The 19577-nt window shown below is 41.5% G+C and overlaps 1 protein-coding gene across 1 annotated transcript in view; it reads right to left on the reverse strand.

Moving 5' to 3' along the window:
- The window catches only part of LOC139739345 (LIM/homeobox protein Lhx5-like), an 80740-nt gene that overhangs the window by 25817 nt on the left and 35346 nt on the right, over positions 1-19577 (reverse strand). Inside the window, exon 3 of the mRNA XM_071649960.1 lies at positions 8664-9121. Coding sequence (XP_071506061.1) covers positions 8664-9121 — 458 coding nt within the window. The remainder of the gene's footprint in view (positions 1-8663; positions 9122-19577) is intronic.

A 19577-nucleotide genomic window follows, 5' to 3' on the forward strand; every position in this document is an offset into this window, starting at 1 on the left:
TTTGTTTGCTTGTGTGTGTGTGTGTGTGTCAGTTTGTTTGTTTGTTTCTGTATGCATTTATTCTCACGATGGTACTGTACCATTATTATCATGGAAGACGAGTATCGATTTCGAAATCACATGCTTTTTTGAAGGATGCACAGATGGGACGTTTTGAAGAGGTGGAATTTACCATGTAATTGCTATTAATGTCGTTTTATTGGATGTGGGCAATGTTATTTTGTTTAATTTTGAAACACTTTTCATTGTATTCCATATTATTTGCGAAGATGGAAAAGACAAGATTGAGCAAAAGGTGTCAACTGTTTAAATGCCTATTTCTGATCGGCTGCCTAAGTTACACTGCCACCAACGGCATACGTTCTCAAACATATCTTAGGGATCATGTTTCAAAGGTGTAACGAACAATGTCAGTAATGTTGTGTAATCTTTCCTGTTAGAGCAGGTCCTGTGATGACATTGACCACACTCTGACTTCTTTCTGACAGTGCATGTTAGTTTTCTTCCCTTTCAACAGAAATACGCGAAAGATGCCAAATAAACTACAAATAGAAAAAAAAACCAACAACAAAAGGGACAGTTGAGATTTCAGATCTTTCAACAGCCATTTGCGCATTTTAAGGTGGGGACCAAGAAAATAAAAATATTGTCAAATGGACACGCGCAGAGAAAAGAAAATAAGCATCAGCTTTGGGTAATTTGAGAAGAAGAGATGCATACGTATGAATTCCTCCCTCTTTTTGCTTAACTCTCGGTGTCTCAAGGTGAGTTGAATCCCGAGAAATCAGGACAGTAAAGTGGTCGACAGGTCGTCTGGAAACCCAACGCCGCACGGACTCGTATTGTGTTACGTGCTGTTTTGCCTTGTTTTGACTCGGCGCGCGGGCCGATACTTCGTTTACATGCAAATAGGTGTGTAACGCGGTCCGCTAAGGGGGACGGGATAAGATACAAGCAAGGACCCTCGGAGGGGCGGGCGTGTGTCACGGGAAATACTGTCCTCCACGAAAAACAACTGGCACAGACCGACAGATGACATGCTGCGGTGTTGTGTGTGTGTGTGTGTGTGTGTGTGTGTGTGTTTGCGGCCATTAACCCTATCATTACCACTAAGAGCTATATTGCATGACACATCAGTGGTATTTACAGCAGCGGTCCGAAAGGGTTACTATTATATTCCCTGTATGCTAAAGCAGAGAGTCATTATATTAGTATATTCCATGACATATTAAATACTACGGGCAAAGACATTGTATACCAATTGATTATGTAGTCAAACGTAAGTGATAAAGAGAGACATTTTTTTTGTTAGTAGCGTTCTTTTAGAATCCTGCATGACAGCCACTGTCAGCGAGGGAAAAATTCAAAGAATGGACACCATGGATGTTCTTTGCAAGATCAATTTGTAAAGCGCACCGCATAAGCATGTTGCGTGGAGCAAATCTCCGGCAATCTTGAACGGTATGTGGTCAGTAGTCAGCCCAAAACATAATATTTGACTATTTGAAAGTTATAATGACGCTGCAATCAATAATAATGATGATCTATAAAAGAATTTTGACAGTGATAGACACAATGTCGTCACAGCTATCAGTACCGTCATGGCAATCTCATTGTGTTTCGTGCCACAATTCTGGCATACCTCTCCATGCAAATGGTAAATCGAAATATCAAAGCCTTTGACTTAACTTCGAGTTTGTCTTCTCAAAATGCATAACGTCCTAGGGTAAATTTTGAAACGTTTCTGTGTCCTCGTGTCGCTAGGATATTCTTCCTTTTTAGCTGTTTATGGTTTATGAGCATTGGTCCAGATGAAACAAACATTATATAGCATTACTGATTACTGATCTACCGCAAGATTTCAGACAAATAAATTGATTGTTTCCGGTTTCCATCTAAACGAAGGCCTTTTTAAAAGCAAATTTTCCAGCTGAAAAAGAGGACAGCTGACACAGATATGATTCCCCGAAAACGATTTGAAGGACGAAAAGTGGACAAAGATTCGCAATGAGAATAAGACGGACGCTTTTTATCCCCCCGGATGTTGCAAGAGATGACACCCTTCAGGAGCATCGATAGCGGAGTTTCTCCCATTCTCGCTTTTTCACTCTCTCTCTCTCTCTCCATCTACTTATCCCCCCCTCTCTCTCTCTCTCTCTTGCAACTGCTCGCCAGAAGCAAACTAGAAACGTCTTGTTTCTTTAGGGCGTGGATGTTTGGATGTATCTAGCCTACCTGTAAGTGGTGTGTGATGTGGTGTGTGTGTGTGTTTTACGTTCGCGCGTTTTATGAGCATATCCGTGCGAGCTGAATACCGTGTAAAAGTCATTCATTCAAAGCGGCGTGGAACAATGACTGATATCGAAAAAGGTAAAAGCAAAATAACAAAAAGGAAGAAGAATCGCAAGAGTTACCCCAGGCATGTCAGTGACTTGGTATGAGCAGGTCACTACCTCTCTCACCCTCCGAGGGACAGAATGATCACAATTACAGCAAATCGTTCTCTCTTCTAGAAAACTACCCCCCCCCCCCCCTATTCTCAATGCTTCCCCTCTCCCCTCTCTCCCTCTCCTGACTTTCGGCGGAAAGAGGGTGAAATCTTAGACCAAAGCTAAGAGATGGGTTCTTCCGAGGTGTCAACGCACTTGTGTCGAAAATTGTGATGGGCTTTAGGGATGCAAAGGAGAAATGTAATTTTTCTCTGCCTCTTTGCGCCTTTTATGTCCTTATATGAATAGAAGAGAATAAGAATCCGTGCATGATTGCAAAAAGATGGCATTGTAGTTTACAGCAGCATAGTATTCTTCTACTTTTTTTGGGGGGGGGGGGGTAGGGTGGGGGTAGGGGTAATGTGTAACCATATGTGGCGTTAGCCGGGTAGTTTACATTGGACTGAAATATTCCAGTTTCATAAGAATGACTCAGAGAGAAAATGAGAGAAAGAGAGGGGGTGGGAGAGGGAAGTTTAATTAACAGATGTGGCATATCATTAGAATATTGCTTTTAATGCACTTTGAAGGCCACTTTACATCGAATGAACCTTGTATATACCCACGTAGCCACAACCTGCGCACGCCTTCCGCGTACCCCACCCCCACGCACACACCACAGCCTAAATGGTAAATGATTACCATCAGGGCATTAAGTCACAATTTCCAACACCTGTCGTATGGTGGCAGCATCCTCATCAGAGAAATCACTTCCAACACGGCTATAACATCATGACCATTTGTTGTAAAGTATTACCTTTTGTTGGACAGCAATAAAGTATAAAAGTATCAAACTGAACGAAATGCTGAAAATTTAGAACGATGCTTAACTAACGTCTGACTCTCAAAAACCACACCGCCCAAAACATGAAAAAACAAAACTTCCCTCTATTACTGAGATGTAGAAAAGGGAGTTATTGAGATGCGAATTGTAATCATACCCTGAAAACAAAGTCCTGACATCAATAATACCGACACTCTACAGACAAACTCTTTTCCCTATCCTCTCCGGATCTTGCAGGGTCAGGCAAACTATAAATTTATGGAAATATATCGAAATCTCGAAGAGGCTATGATAACTAAGCGAGGAGAGATAATGCAAATGATAGACTTTAATGACGTAATATGTTGCTAGACATCATTTCGGGGGAGAGGGTTGGGATGAGTGTGTCGACTAGCCCTGGTTAAGGCGAGATCATATCTGCTCCAAGCACATCAAAATGATAACGAAGTTAGCCGAGTGGTAAAAATCGATATAAATTTGTCCTCGGAGCGGGCGTTGAGGGCGGGAGATTGTTAAGATGTTACACACAGATAGCGCAGAATGGCAGACTTAGATGTGAATTTGATACAGCTAGAGAGGAAACAGATTCAAGCATAGCAAATAACGAGAGGAATATTCAATATTGGAGGAAGAATCATGTGAAGAGGTATTCTACAACGACACGAAAGAAGAATGGAAGAGCACGAAGAAACAGGAGAAAGTTGAAGTTGAAGAGAAATGGAGGAGGGGGCGAGTGAGCAGTGTCGAAATTGACACATAATGATTTCCATATGGCAACAGCCAGGCTGTCACGAGTGTCAGGGGTGCCACAAAACACTGCTTGCTTACTGAATCATGCTGCATAGAGTCATGTTACGTTTTCTTTCTTTCTACACATGTCATTTGTCTACATATATACAATTTTGTCGGTCTGTCTGTCTGTCTGTCTGTCAGTGCGCCTGTCTGTCTCTCTGTGTGTCTGTTTATCTCTCCAACCACAGCTCTCTCTCTCCATCCGCCCTCTCTGACGATCTACGTCCCACATTCACCGCACATCTCTAGGTCTTGCTTTGAAGTAGATGCGGAGTTAATGACACATCATTTACGGCGTACCGCCTAAGTGGCTGGAAGTGTGTTTGTGTTCATCTATACCGCACTGTTTAGCGCGTCGGCATTTCGGCAAAGGGACGAGGATGAGGTGTGACGAAAATCCAAATGTGGCTTTGCTCTTTCTTTTTTTTCCCTCAAATTCCCCTTTCTTCATAGATATCCTCTCCTATCTATCTCCTCTTGAATGCAAGAACAGCAAGATCGCATATTTGCCGTCAGCAGAACGCCAGTTACGCATCGGCGAGACTCGATTGAAAAACGAGTTTTCCTTGGGCCATCGACCATCACTCGAAGTCTGCAAGTGGCCGCCATGAAGTATTCAGTGTGAAGACGGGAGGAAATAAGGCGGCAAGAGTAGCGTGTGTATACACAGACAGACGGACAGACATATATATGTATATATATATATATATAGACAGATAGACAGAAAGATAGATGAAAAGATGGATACATAGATAGACACAGATAGATAGAGATAGATAGAGAATAGGTAAATCAATAGATAAATAGGTAGACAGATAGATGTAGATAGAAAAACAGATAGAGAGATACAGATAGACAGATAGATAGACGGATAGATAGCTGGAGAGAAAATATATAAAGAGATAGATACATAGACAGATAGACAGACAGATTGATAGAAAGATTCATATATTGATAGATAGATATGGATAGAAAGACAGATAGATAGAGAGATATAGATAGACAGATAGATACAAGGATAGATAGATAGCTGGAGAGAAAGATATATAAAAAGATAAATAAATAGATAGATAGATAGATAGATAGATAGATAGATAGATATAGATAGATAGAATGCGATGACCTGGTCGCGATGAGTATTCAACAAGAGCTGCTCTTGAAATATTGATGCGGGTCGAGGGTGAGGAAAAAAGGGGTGGGATGGAATGACTGACTTCTGTTCAGTCAGTGTTGTTGCAGTAAGACTGTTTTTCGTTTATGTGAACTGTACAAAAATCTTCGATTACTCCATGTTCTGTTTTGCGCGTGTGTGTGCATGTATGTACGAGGTAAAATGACAATGTATTATTACTCCGTCCAATTCACATCACTCCGTTCTAAAGCAGAGTGAGTTATTCTGACTTCTGAAGATATCGTCCGTTGCTTTGATACTGAAAGGTATATTGCTCTGGTTCAAATTTCTAACAACTTAATAAACTGATAAAACTGATAAAAGCAAGCGCATATCCATAACCATCATACACGGGATTCTCACTTATAAACTGTATTTTTGATGACGTATAATGTTAGTAATTCTTTGCTCTTTCGTTTCGGTCCTGTCCAAATTTCAGGTGAAAAATAAAATATGTTATAATACATCACGAATCTTGAAAATATATGCGTACAGACGAATGTAACTAGTGGGACATTTTCTACAGTATAATTATAATGTTACTGGAAAGGGGGGGGGGGAGGGGTCTGCACAGTATGGACGGTAGGCTAAGCCGATGCAGTCATATACTGTGATGAGGCAATAGTCTACCCCTATCCTCTCGCCAAGTCATCGCCACTGGTCTCGGCGAGGTGTGAGGACGTCGAGTCGTTACAACGTCACGCCACATTAGCCCGGCTTACTGGCAGCTACTCCGGCCTCCATACTTCTCACTAGTTAGCCTCAATTCAAGTCAGTAAGACGTTGATCACGAGAGTGCTAAAAATTATGCCTTCTATATGGCGTATTGCGAAAAAAAACTCATCTCATACCAGCATGACTCTCTCCTCTTTATTTCTTTACACAACACTCATAAATGTGTAGATAGATAATAATCCTACACAGACGAATTCTGTTGTAACCCGATATTATACACTTAAAAATAAAAGGCACTTCGCGCCTGGCGCGAGTCTAATCTTGCAGGCGACTCGGAGTCGATCTAAAGACAAGGAGAGTCACTGCAGCGTATTGTGTTTTCACCATCGATGCTGACTCTTTTTTGCCGTCTTTCTCGCGGGCCCATCTGTCCACCCCATTCGCCGTGTCGTCCTTTCTGTCTATCCCCAAGGCAGGCCTTTTAACGGTTTTCTTCGCTTGACCAGCTAAAGGTATAGTGATTCAGCTCTGACACGCTTCGTTTATTAGAGTCTGGAGAATTCTATTCTCTCTAACCCCCTTCTTACCCACTCCTTCCCCTCGTTTTTTATCGCAGCAACGCATGAAGATAGGGAGAGAGAGGAGGGAGGGGGGAGAAGAAAAATGAGAGTTACAGGAACGACCAGTCTCAGTGAATAAAGAAAGAAGTTGATCGCACTTTCAGTCAGAAGGTGTTGAACAGATAATGATCAGGGGATTACGTCATCAAATTGAGCACGAAGACGAGCCGAAAAAAAGAAGAAGACGTATCATCATCTTACAGCCGTGAGTACTCGACTGTGAGGGAGAGAGAGAGGGGGAGGGCGGGTGCACCCATCCAGGGAACTACGGCTGGTAGTCTATTGTGAAGATGGCGCATGACATTTTCGTAAAATCTTGACATTATTGTATATATTTTGTAACACAAAAATGTCGCATCTCATTTGAATGAAAAACAAAAATAAGAAGGGGCAAACGTAGTACCAGTAAAAGAAGCAGTTCGTTTTTCTCTTCTTCTTCTGGGGAGAGAAGAATATAAGAAAAGAAGAAAAGGAGAGGGAGAAAGAAGAAACAGAATAACAGCTTTGAGAGGTGATTCAGCTCTTCCAAGGTATGAATGTCGCTCACAGCAGATGAGAAGAAATGTCCACTTTACAGATAAGGAATCGTTCACTCGGTCAGAAGCGCTTGAAATCTTACCTCATGCTTTGTGAGGCGCGTATCTCAACGTTATTCGCTGACTGTTTGTTCTGACAGCTTCTAAACGTGGGGCTGTCAAATTTCGTCCATTAGACCGATACGTTCTGCACGCCTCCTCATTGCAAGTGATACGAACAGAACACCGGGACTCGATGGCAACCATTCTTCAAAATACCGCTCTCATAACAACGACAAAAAAAATCCTGCTTTTTTGTCAGTGCTCGATTCGTAGAGCTGTTCTGCGGAAAACAGGTTTGAAGGAAATCGCAAAAAAAAATATATTTAAAGGAAAAGACTGCGGTTGATGTATTACTGTAGGTTGTAGCTAAACTTGTGGTGGCTATATTTCAACTACCTCCAACGGATACATTTATCACGATAACTCTGGTTACTTTGGTTATTCTCGCCACCACTGACAGGATATGAATGTCCCAGCGTGAGCCTGCAAAGAGAGACTAGCTTGGGCAGAAAGACCGCATTCATTACGAAAACGAAGCCTTTTGTGGCTTCAATCTATTATTATGATTAATATAAATGCTAATGTTGTGCTCCATGTGAAAAATAGCTATTAGTCCAGTGTTATTGACACACTAGTGTTAACTAAATACTGAGATAAATTGATAACATAATTATTCAGATTATTGATATCAGCGCCGAAAGCTCTTGTGTCTATGCTACGACTGCTATCATAATAATTTGTGTACGCGGTGGTTGCACACCATGACTTGCATTAACAAAAAAGCACGAATGCATTTTGTTGACCAGACTTTTCGTTCGTGTGTGAGTACTAGTATGTGCTTGCACGAGTGCATCGTGTATGTGTGTATGTGTGTGGTGTGTTGTTCTTGTAACAAATTATGTAAGACCTATGAAGTGTGTAAATTTGTATGTTTGTGTGGGTATGTCTGTATATGGGTGTATGCATGTGTGTGTGTTTGTCTGTGCGATGCTGCTGTGATAATGCTGTTTAATAAACTGCATAATGTACATGAAATTTGGAAAACGCATACTCGCGCTACTTCAACATCTACCCAAGATCGTGTGCTTACGTAATCAGCGTGCATGCATACTGCTTCACGATACTGCACGCTTGAGAAGATAAAGAGGCACATACACGTGCAACCTCCTTCGTGTGATGATGTAAGATCTGATTTTTGCTTCGTGGGCTTAGCAATCTTTCTCAATAGGGAGTAGAACTCGTTATCAAAAAAGACTACACCCTACCATCTGTCTTTTTACTTCACGTATGGCTGAAAAAGAACAGGATTTGGGTAATGCTCGTAGAGACTGATAAGACATTGAAGCATAGCAGCTGCTGTCGTAGTTTTTGAGAGTCCTATGAAGCGTTTGTCAAGGCGGGCAGAACAATTGGCTCTAATCCGTGGCGTCTATACGGCAGTAGGTTTTTGGACGAGCAGCATTGTAACAGGTTGAACAAACAGGTGCATGATGGGAAGCAAGAGTCGTTCACCTTTGAACTCATCTCAAGATCATTGCACTAGTCGGTCCTTACCTGAATCACCCTCATGTTGAGTCCGGTCTCCTGGGCCAGCTGCTCGCGGATGTGCCTCGTGGGTTTGGGCGTGGCAGCGAAGGCAGCCTTGAGCGTCTCCAACTGCTTGGCCTTGATGGTGGTCCTCGGGCCCCGCCTCTTAGCCCCGCTGACCGGAATCCCCGTCCCGCTCTCGTTCTCCCGGTTCTCCAGGCTCGTTTCGTGCGTGTTGTTGTTGTTGTTATTATTATTGTTGATGAGGTTGGAGGCCTCCTTGGCACGGTCCAAGTCGTCGGGCGTCGTGGCCGGAATGGCACCGAGAGACGGTGACGTCACGTCGCTCTCAGCCTCAAGGAGGTTGAGGTCCTCGGTACCGGGGCTCTCTGGCGGCGAGCTGGAGTCGTGGCTAGAGAGGGCAGTGTTGCAGGAGCCGGGCGGTCGGTTGAAATGATCATTGTCCGGTAGCTCGGGTCGTTTGACTGCAGGAGATACAGAGATATATACATATATATCATAAGTGCAACAAAAATATACTTTTGAACATTTATTTGTAACAATATTTCGATGAATATATTCGTCTGCCTTTAAACACTAACTTGACAGACACGTATATCATATGCGTTTATGTCATTCAAACACATACACATAAACACGCTCACACATACGCACGCACACACACATATACCAACACACACACACGTACGTATGTATATATTATATATATTACGAAAGTGTCTTTTGAATTTACAGTTTCTTTCTTTTTTGTAAAGTAGGCATTTTCTCTATTTTGTGGGTCGACCTTCTCTGAACTCAGAGAGATGAATATGAATAAAAGGCGTGTTATGTGTGTCGTTCACAACTGAGTGTCACAGTCTCCTCCCGTCCTCCCTCCCCGCCCCCTCCCCATCTCTCTCTCTCTTTCTTTCTCTCTCTCTCTCTCTCTCTCTCTCTCTCTGGTGGAAACTGAAACGTCCTCGTGTCCTTATTTTGAGAACCAGTCGGTCGAGCCACTTTTCCGAACACTGTTACTGCCAGCGCGCGCGCAAAAAAAAAAAAAAAAAAAAATGCTAATCATCTTCCCCTTTTACCGTTATGAAAGTTGGGGCAGCGATACTAGTGGTCAAAATGTGACTCCATGAACTTTTAATTTAATGAATAGATTTGGCTCTTGGTGATGATAAATTGCCGCGCACTCGTTGCCTGGTTTGCCGCGATGAAATTCTGGCGTTCGCTGCAGACGATATCGGTGAGCATAAATTGATTAGAATGTGGGGCGTTATTAGACAATGCTTCTCCCGACTGCGTGAAAACCCGTCCTTGGTAAGCCATTACTAACATCAACAATCATTATTGTTGTTAAACCGCAGAAATAAAAGTTTAATAAAAATCCACGTCACGTGTTTTTCCCCGTCAGCGTCTGCGCTGACCAATCAATCAATTACAGGTGACAGACAAGAATGGAGTAGGATGAAGGAAAGGGGGAAGGGAGAAAGATGAGGAAAGGAAAGAACAATAGCCGCACGGAAAGAAAGGAAAGCAGAGTGGAGTGAGGATGGGGATCTCTGGAGGAGAAGATGGAAACAAAGCAATAGAGAAAGTGACACCTGTCAATATATCATCATAAGACAATCACCTGTTCTCACCGAACGCGCTATAGGTAAGCATCGTTGGTGCAGACAGATTCCCATGATAAACGGCAATGGCACCAAACGACACCAACATTCCCATTTTAAAGACGTTACGCTGTGGATACCCGTTTCTTGTATACACGTTGCGATGTGAACCTATGCGATCAGTTGTATGCAAGCTCTAGTCCGTGTTTATTAAGGTCAACATCTTTTCACGCGCCAGGAGCCTGGACATACGAGACTATTTGCTACTGAGGTCGGTGCACTATGCGCATGCCTTCTGGTGGTGGGGAGGTCTGGGGATCGAACAAGTGGGAAAACGCGCGCAAAAAAGGGAACACATGAATATCATATGAAATTTTCAGGAGCTTAATCACCATAAAATGTCCCCGAAGTCAGCCAGTGGAAAAAAAAAAGGAAGCCTTGAATTCTATTAGAATATTGACATTTGAGGTGGACGTTGAAACGTTGATATAAAGATATAAGAATTTAATATATTTATGCCAATACAAAGTAACTACTATGCACTTGCAAGAACATACATTGCAATTCGGAGATCTGAATAGATGTGAAATGCCTTTAAAGGTCATGACAAAATGTTACAGGAGAGTTATACGGACTCACCAAACTTAATATGAGAAAATCAGCAAGGATTACACACAAGTTGGTGTGATACACACTCTAAAGGCAAAATAAATGTACTACCAGGTGAGTAAACGCGATGAAAACTGTTGGTGTTGAATTTACCCTCCCCGAGGCTCCCCTCTACTAACCGCCTCAAACCCCGGTGTGTCCAAACTCGTACCAATTTCCGAAATAGATACATCATCGGCTTGTGGGGACTGCTGTTATCGTTGTTGTTTTGAAAAAGAAAATGTGCCGAAGACGGAAAATAACACTTGATTCTTATTCGCACAATTGCAGTTTCCTGCAGATGGGTGCTGGCTCTTATTTACAGTGATCAAGAACTGTATGGGCAGATTGGTTCACTTCAGTTCAGTTCAGTTTGATTTGATTTTTTTTTTCTTCAAGGAAATCATACATGGAAATGACAACATGTGTATCTAACAACAGAATAGAACAACAAAAATGTTACATTCATAGTATGATAATCATAATGGTTATAATAATGATAATTATTATTTTTATTAATATCGATATTATTGTTATCATTATTATTAGTAGTGGTATTATTATCATTATTATTGTTATTATTATTATTATTATTATTATTATCATCATTATTATTTCACATTGATAAACCTAAAGTAGCAAACACTACACTGTTTATCAGTCCTCTGCTGTCACAAGATTAACATTGGTTTTGACAGAAGCGTGCGTACTGACAGTTTACTTGTCAAATTAGTGTCAGTTTTTTTTATCTCGATTCACTCATTTGTTTTTGACAAGATGTCATTCTTTCCAACGTTGATTATGTTGGCAACATGTTCTCCCTCGAGTTTGGCCAAAGAACAAACGTAAACATTGATACGAGACAAGACAGACACGGCTAAGTATGGTAAGTATTTGACAGTATTAACGTCTGACAAGAGATTCTCTGCAATAAACGTTATACTCGTAAGAGGAAGTGACTTCATTGAGGGTCAACTGAATTTGCGTACTTTCATGTGACGACTCTGCATATAGTTATAGGTATAATCTATAAACATGTTGTTTTTAAAACTGCCCATCCCGCTTTTAGTATTGGTTCTGTGCGGCTTTCAATGTGACAGAAATAAAGAGAAAACATAACTCACTCACATGCAATGTAAAACTATCTGCATCAAACGTAGTTGTCAATGACGTTACGAATAAGTACAAAACCAAACAAAGAATTTATAATAACAAGAACAAGAAAAACAAATACAAAACAAAACAAAAGAATAAAAGCCATGCAGCAGTGATTCCCAACGCTTTTTATTCTCCAGCCGACACGTCGTACTGTTTTAAGACGAAAGGCGCAGCTAATACTTTAACGTCTAAGGTTTTCCGTGGATTTGCTGACGTCTTATCTCGCATCAGCATTGATGTAACCGAGAGCTTTTGATTGTAACGTCTTGAATAATAAAGTGATACCGGTTCTCTCCGCTTATTGTACCTCTAATTCTCCGCTCTCCTGCAGTTCGTTCAGGCAAATGTTTGAAAATTGTCATCAGCAGGAGTTTGCGAGCTACATGACCCCAGGGAATATACGCATCAGCTAAAAAGTTAGACAACGCCAACACCCGACCAAGGACTGTCGAGAGATGACATCTACGAAATGTGTGACAACAGAATCATAGGGAACGGATTTAAGGTAGATAAACCGCCAGAAGCGCAAAGCAGAAACGCATTTTCTAATGCCTGTAAGAGGGATACAAAGCGAGCGTCTAAACCCGACAAATCTAACATGTGCTTTCGCGCTAAACCAAACCATATCACGGGATATTATGCACGCTACTCTCTGCCCTGCAGTCGGAAAAGCTCGCGTACCTTGGAAAAATAGTCAAGAAGACTAAAGCGGCGGGAAAAAGAAGAGAGAAAACGGGAAAATAGTTATCGCTGACTTTCACATGAAGCATACTGCGAAATGAAATAACGACAGAGAAGTGGGAAAACTCTCCCGTTGTTGTAGAGGAATCATAGTGCTTCAAGACAAGAGAACAAAACTTTCGGGCAATCCTTGAACCTAAACCCGAGCAAACTGCCGAACATCCGAAGTCTCCGATGTATGATGGAATAAAAAACTAAGATGTGAGGGCGAAGTGCAAGTAGTTACAATACATATTACAAGTTTTCAACATCCATTCGCAGGAAGAAGCGACCACAAAGAAACAAGAGCAGAAACTGAATTTCACTTTCTATCAGAGCTAGAAAACGGCAATTCGGCAGATATAAAAACGATGTGTTTTAGCACTGCCTTAAGCCTTAGTGTGCAAGGGACTTTTGTCAGTGTGTACAATGCTAGGACCTACGGGTTTGCTGTGCGAATATGCACTCAAAGTACACAAACGTTTAGATAAAAACTGCTTACAGCGCAAAATATTTGTCATCTTCAATACGAGAGAAGAGAACGGGCCAGAGGACATAGTACAATATACGGCAAAAAAAAATGTGATTACATAAGAAAGCGAAGGCAGAAATATAAAGATGAGAAACTACTTTAGAATGTGTGTGTGTGTGTGTGTGTGTGTGTGCCGCTGATAGATATGGAGAGAGAGAAAGAGAGATGGAGAAGAAGAGAAAGAAGGAGGGAGAAAAGGAAATAATCCTGGATTACTACAATATAGTGATCAACGGTCTGAGACGTTTTTTTTTTTCATTTTGTTTGCCTTCGAAATTTTATTTTTGATGTTGAATCTTTGAAGCTCGCTGCCGCCATCGCGATGTCCTAGTTTGCCGAAAGGTCTCTTTGAATTGATTCTGGAAGCTTTGCCGGCAGTCATAAACAGGTCTAAAGCTGTATACGGACTTTGAAATAAATTGTAAAAAAAAAGAGGAAAATATATTCATGAAATTCATCTTCACTTCTGAAGGCATTCTGAAAAGCCTTGGCCATTGCAGGTCTATGCTAGTTTCGTGGTGTGTGCAGCAGATTCAATCAGTCAAATTGTTCAATGATATAGTGGTTTCAAAGCAGTGCTCTTTGAGCGGAAACGTCAAGTAGATGGGATATTAAAAATTAATGCCGGCCGCAAATGGGAAACCAAAACCATCTCATACAATTCCTGGCATTCCTTCCTGTTACAGAACGAGTTCTATCTTTCTACTCTCAATAAAGACAATAAGAAGGACAATGACACCGGTTTCAAACGTATACAACAGTTACGTGATACTTCAGGCAATTGATCTATATGAAGTAGGCAAAGGTACGTCAGGACATTGCTGTGTTAGCCTACTTGTCATTATAATTTTTTTCATGTGTTTTTATTTCCGCATAAACACACAGACACACACAATGGCTACATAGCCCTTAAATGACAAGGTCACCTCGACTTCGCACCACTGTTGGCCAAAGACTCCGAAACAGATGCACAATAAAACACAATGAAGAACAAACAGAAAATATTGTGGTATTACAGCCATACAGTTTTATGCACTCGAAGCGGTTTGCTAATGTCCCCATTACTTTCTCGATTCTTTAAGCCAAAGTCTCCACGGTTGTCGTATATCTAGGCGAGAGTCTCGGGGGAGCATCCTTGTCGCTCTTTGCATAATTTACAGAAAGAAAGAAAAAAAGACAGAGGGAGAGACCGAGAGAGGGGGAAAGAAAGACTCAATTATTCATGTACACGCACCAGACAGGGGACTCAGGTGTTTGAAGCGACTGGGTGATACGCCACGCAGCCCTCTGGCTAGGAATGCTGCTCGGCTGGGGAAGTCGCGCGGGCTTGACGGCCTGATATATATACCCCAACGGTGGGGAGCGAGGGAAGTGGGAACGCTATGTTCGCAATTATGTATACGACGGACGAGCAAATATGAGAACGGTGTTACACGGTTAAAATAGGATGGTATGTTTTGGAAGGCGGAGAGAGACGTGGGGGGGGGGGGGTGGGGTGGTGAAAGGGGGGGTGGTAGATAGGAAGAGAGGAGATAAAGGAACTAAGACAGTATTTATAAGTGTATGGCAACAAAGGCAGATGCATGACAATATGGATCATGGATATTATTCCAAATCATTGCGGAATAACGGAGGAGGACTGTACACAGGAACAGACGCAATCAATATATCAGAATTTTTTTTAAGGGCTATGAATACATCACATTGGATAGATGTGTTACTTGCATAATGTTTATCCAGTGATCCACGTCATCAACGTCTACAAGCTATGCATTTTAGTGGATCACTCTTTTCCATCGCTTCATATAGTTCTTAATCTGCAAAAGCATGCATTATTTGTCTTATAATATTATACATTTATTGACACGTACATTTTGTGCTAGATTTTATAGGTTTTACCTCTTTACTTGTTGATTGTATACTTTGTATCATTATCGCCTTTTGTTCGATGAAAATAAAGTAATTGAATTGATTAATTAAAATTCACAAACAATAGATTCACATGTAAATGACACAGGGACACTGATATGTGTACGGCCTGAACAAAAGAACAAACAAACAAACGAACAAAAAAAAAGCAAACAAATGTGAAACGACACACTTTGGGTTGACTTGGAATCCGAAAAAGAAATACAGATAATATTGATCATATTTCAAATTTATACGGCACAAATCTCTATGCGCTTGAAATAAAAATATACAATCTTTAATGTCTTAACAGATAGGCTTTCAGAGCCTTCTTAAAAGAATCACGGGAAAAGAATCTCATAATTGTAATGGGTATATTCCAGAGTGTGAGAGCTGATGATGTAAAGAATCAGTTACCGACCAGGCAGTGACGAAAGCATAATGTCGTGGAGTTACAAGTTTTAGCATTACTCCTGCAGCTAAGACTTAAGAGATGAAATTTATGACTCTCTGTTTATTTCTAAGGAGGTGGAATCACGCTCACCTACGTGTTCTTACACAGAACGCTATACTCGTGGGTCTATATCATATCATATTGTACCATATCACACAGAATTGCGTATTTCGCTGATACCCGCTGATGTGTGCTTTCTAATGGAGATACAATAGTTAAGCGAAAGCAAACGGACAATCAGCCAATCGGGACTATAGATGTTGATCACATAAAATTTGCTGAAAAATTATCGGGAAAGAAGTGAAAGAGAACAAGTGGAATCATCAAAACTGGGGGGGGGGGGGCGGTGCAGGCTGATTGTACGAGAAGAGAGATCGTACATTATGCAGCAAATGGAAACAGAGGAACAGCTTCAGACGCAGTGAAGCGATAAGAGACGTCAGAATTCATTTCGCTCAAACGACATCAAGTACCCGATGTCGATTTTAAAGGTAACAACCGAGTATGTCCTAATCATCGCATAATCATCCAAAAGAAAATCCAACTCATTGCCTAATCGGCAGACATTCTCATCAAACATACTGACCGCAAAATATGATTGATATTGAAATGTGGAACATGTTTAAACACTTATGTTTTTCCCCCAATTGAAGCAACTCTGAGTGGTCCTAGATCCACAAGAGTATGTACGAAAAGAAATTAGAATTCCTTGTTTGCTTTTCGTTCCCTCATTGGTCAAACATTGATCGAACTCCAATGAAATTCCTAATTTTGCTTGACCTGATACAAGATTCAATCTTCACACTCAGAATTTTAACGTTAAAAGGGCTACAGGCGATTACGAAGAATTCTACCTTTAACACAACATGCCTTGTACGTAGCCGAATAGAAAGAAAATTCCGTGAGACATTAAAAGAGGAAAAGGGAAGAGAAAGAGAGAGAAAGCTGAAAACCCTCGAATTTTCAAGCAGACGACAAGGCGTATGAATTATGAATGACATAAATACAGACATCACTGTGCGGTGGCGATGAGTTGTGAAAGCCAGCCCGACAGACAACGGGAAGAAAAACCCGCAAAGTTTGGCTTTCCAAAGAGACGTTTATATCGCACAGGGACATGCGGAGGGGGGGGGGGGGGGGGGGGAGGAGAGAGACTGATAAATGAATGATGAAAGAGGTAAAAACAAAAAGGAAATTCGTGTAAAATATTCAACTCCCAACGCTGTGGGAATTTTGAGAAAGCATAAATGCGTTTTGGACACTATCTTGCCCTAAGGATAAAACTTCCTTTTCGGTTCAGCTGAGACGTTTCATGTAAATATGATACGAAGTATGTAGCATCCCCTAAAGGTAAAGGGGAAAAAATCGAAAGAGGCAAACGAGAATAAAAATAGTTTGACGAAGGTTCTAGGAGAGAACAAGAAGGTATACGAGAATACACATAATTTGACGAAGACATTTTTTTTGGGGGGGGGTGTGTGTAAATACGTTTGGGTGACGAAAATAAGTAGGCACCAATATTTCAATGACAGCCTTTGTTTAAAGATCAAAATTTTATCCAGGTACTTCTTTGTTGTTGTTATTGTTGTTGTTGTTGTTGTTGTTGTTTTCAGTAATGTAGAAATCGCCCTAAGTTGCACTGGGTACAATGTCCATGGTATATGTTGGCGGGATATCGGCGGAGACGCCACGATTTGCACCAAGGTATGTCGCCAGGTATGACGCCGACGATTCAAGGACAGACGTCCGCAGGGCGCCCCCTACTGGGATCGACCGCGTTGAGGTAGAAGCACGTGTCTCCCTGGGGTATCGGACCTCTCGCGCGGAATGAAACGTGAAGTGCGTGTTTCCTTTTGTCATCCCAGCGCGGCGTCATCCCCCGGAGGCCTTGGGGAGGAAGCGGCAGCTGCGTCTTCCGGCTCGCTCGGCTTGCAAGCTTGGCGATCAACGGCAACATTCCCACGTCAAGTCGCAATGATGACACTCATGGCCCAGGTGATGATGGTGATGATGGTGTTGATGGTGTTGACAGTGGTGGAGGAGGATGAGTGATAATCACTATGGTGATGACAATGGTGATGATAGACAACGAAAACTAAGATACTGGTGCTGATGACGATGATAGGCATGGCGATGAGTGCAATAAAGGGTGGTAACAGTCGTGATGATAACGATGATTATAGTGATGATTACGGAGATGACATTGTGCAGATGATGATGATGACGATAAAGATACTAAGGATGAAATCAATGGAGCTCACTGAGGTGTCTCTGCTGCAGCTACTCCCAAAGATGGACTAGAGCTGAATGATATGAATCCTGAATTCTGTCTTAACGCTGGTTGCGATACTGATTTGGCATCATCTTGATGATAGTACTGGTTCAAAAATGCTCTCTGAAATGAGACTATTGAAAGCAGACATTCGCAGCTTACTGCTACAGACAATGGCTACACAATACCTTACACTAATCCCAAACGGATGAGTAACATATCAAAGCCTTATAAAAAAGTGAACTGGTTTTATTGCATCGTAAATAGAACACCTATAACACGAGACTGACTGAGGATATGAAGATTATGAGATTGCTGTGGAACCAACGGACCGAGAGCTAAGGGCTTGTGACTGATATAAAACCAGCGGAGAATGCGCTACAGATGGGACAGCCCGCTGACCCGTTTCGTCGCTGCCAGTCCATCCCAGAGCACACCCGGTGTGATCACCGCTGGCACCTGGTGACCTTGGCGTATCGTGCCTGCCAAAAAGAACCGACATGCCTCGCGGCACATAAATGGCACATACTGCCGGTGTCGTACGCTTCGTCCGGACCGTGAACTGTGAGGCGCAGCGCGCAGCGGCGGCGTGGCAGGAGAGTCTCTACCCAAACCGTATTACCCCCCCCCCCCCCCCTCCATCCTCCACCCAGCTATCCTGAACATGGACAATCCGGGGTAAAGATGTTAAGAACTCTGCCCTAAGTTAAGGCAGGGAGGTGGAAACCTCCTAGTTAAAGGACAAGTTCACCTTCATAAACATAAGGATTGAGAGAATGTAGCAATATTAGTAGAAACACATCATTGAAAGTTTGAGGAAAATCGGACAATCCGTTCAAAAGTTATGAATTTTTGAAGTTTTTGTGCAGTAACCGCTGGATGAGAAGACTACTGCAGTGTGTGAATAACTTAGATGTCACATGCGTACAACAATATAAGGAAAAATATAAAGAGAATTTCACAAAATTTCATCTTTTGAAAAAAGTACACATTCCCCCGACTTGTTACCGACAAATGTTATGGGTAATATTATTCCCCTGCCTTTAGAAAGAGGCAAGTCAAGTGCTCTTTTATTATGCGCAAAAAGTGAAAATATGTTGAATTTTCTTTACATTTTCTTTATACTGTTGTAAGGTGAACTTGTCCTTTAAGGCAAGCTACCCAGAACTTTCTTTGGTAAGCATTTTCGTGAATACACTTAGCTGTTCTTTTCCATTTTCCATGCATCTATACAGAATTGATAATAGTAATAGTAATGGCACGATGGAGGAATGCATTAAATGTCATCTGGTTTTTATTCAAAATTCAAATTTTCGGGGGCCTCCCCCTTGGCCAGGGAAGAAAGTGCTTAAAATCTTCACAGTGATATGAACAGTATGGTATAAATATCCTAGCGTGCGTAATCTCAGTGTAACCAAAACCATAAAAAATAAACAACAAACGCCTGCTAAGTTGCATTAATTTCATATACATACATATATATATATATATATATATATATATATATATATATATATTTATATATTTATATATATATATATGATAAAAAACCTAAAATGGCATAGCTGTAAAACATGCGCTTTCCTCGCCAGGATAAAGCGTTTTATATTACATCTATGCCATTGTTGGG

Source organism: Diadema antillarum, unplaced genomic scaffold, assembly GCF_040938485.1.
Source record: "Diadema antillarum isolate AM-2024a unplaced genomic scaffold, OU_Dant_1.0 seq00000796_RagTag, whole genome shotgun sequence".
Lineage (NCBI taxonomy): Eukaryota > Metazoa > Echinodermata > Echinoidea > Diadematoida > Diadematidae > Diadema > Diadema antillarum.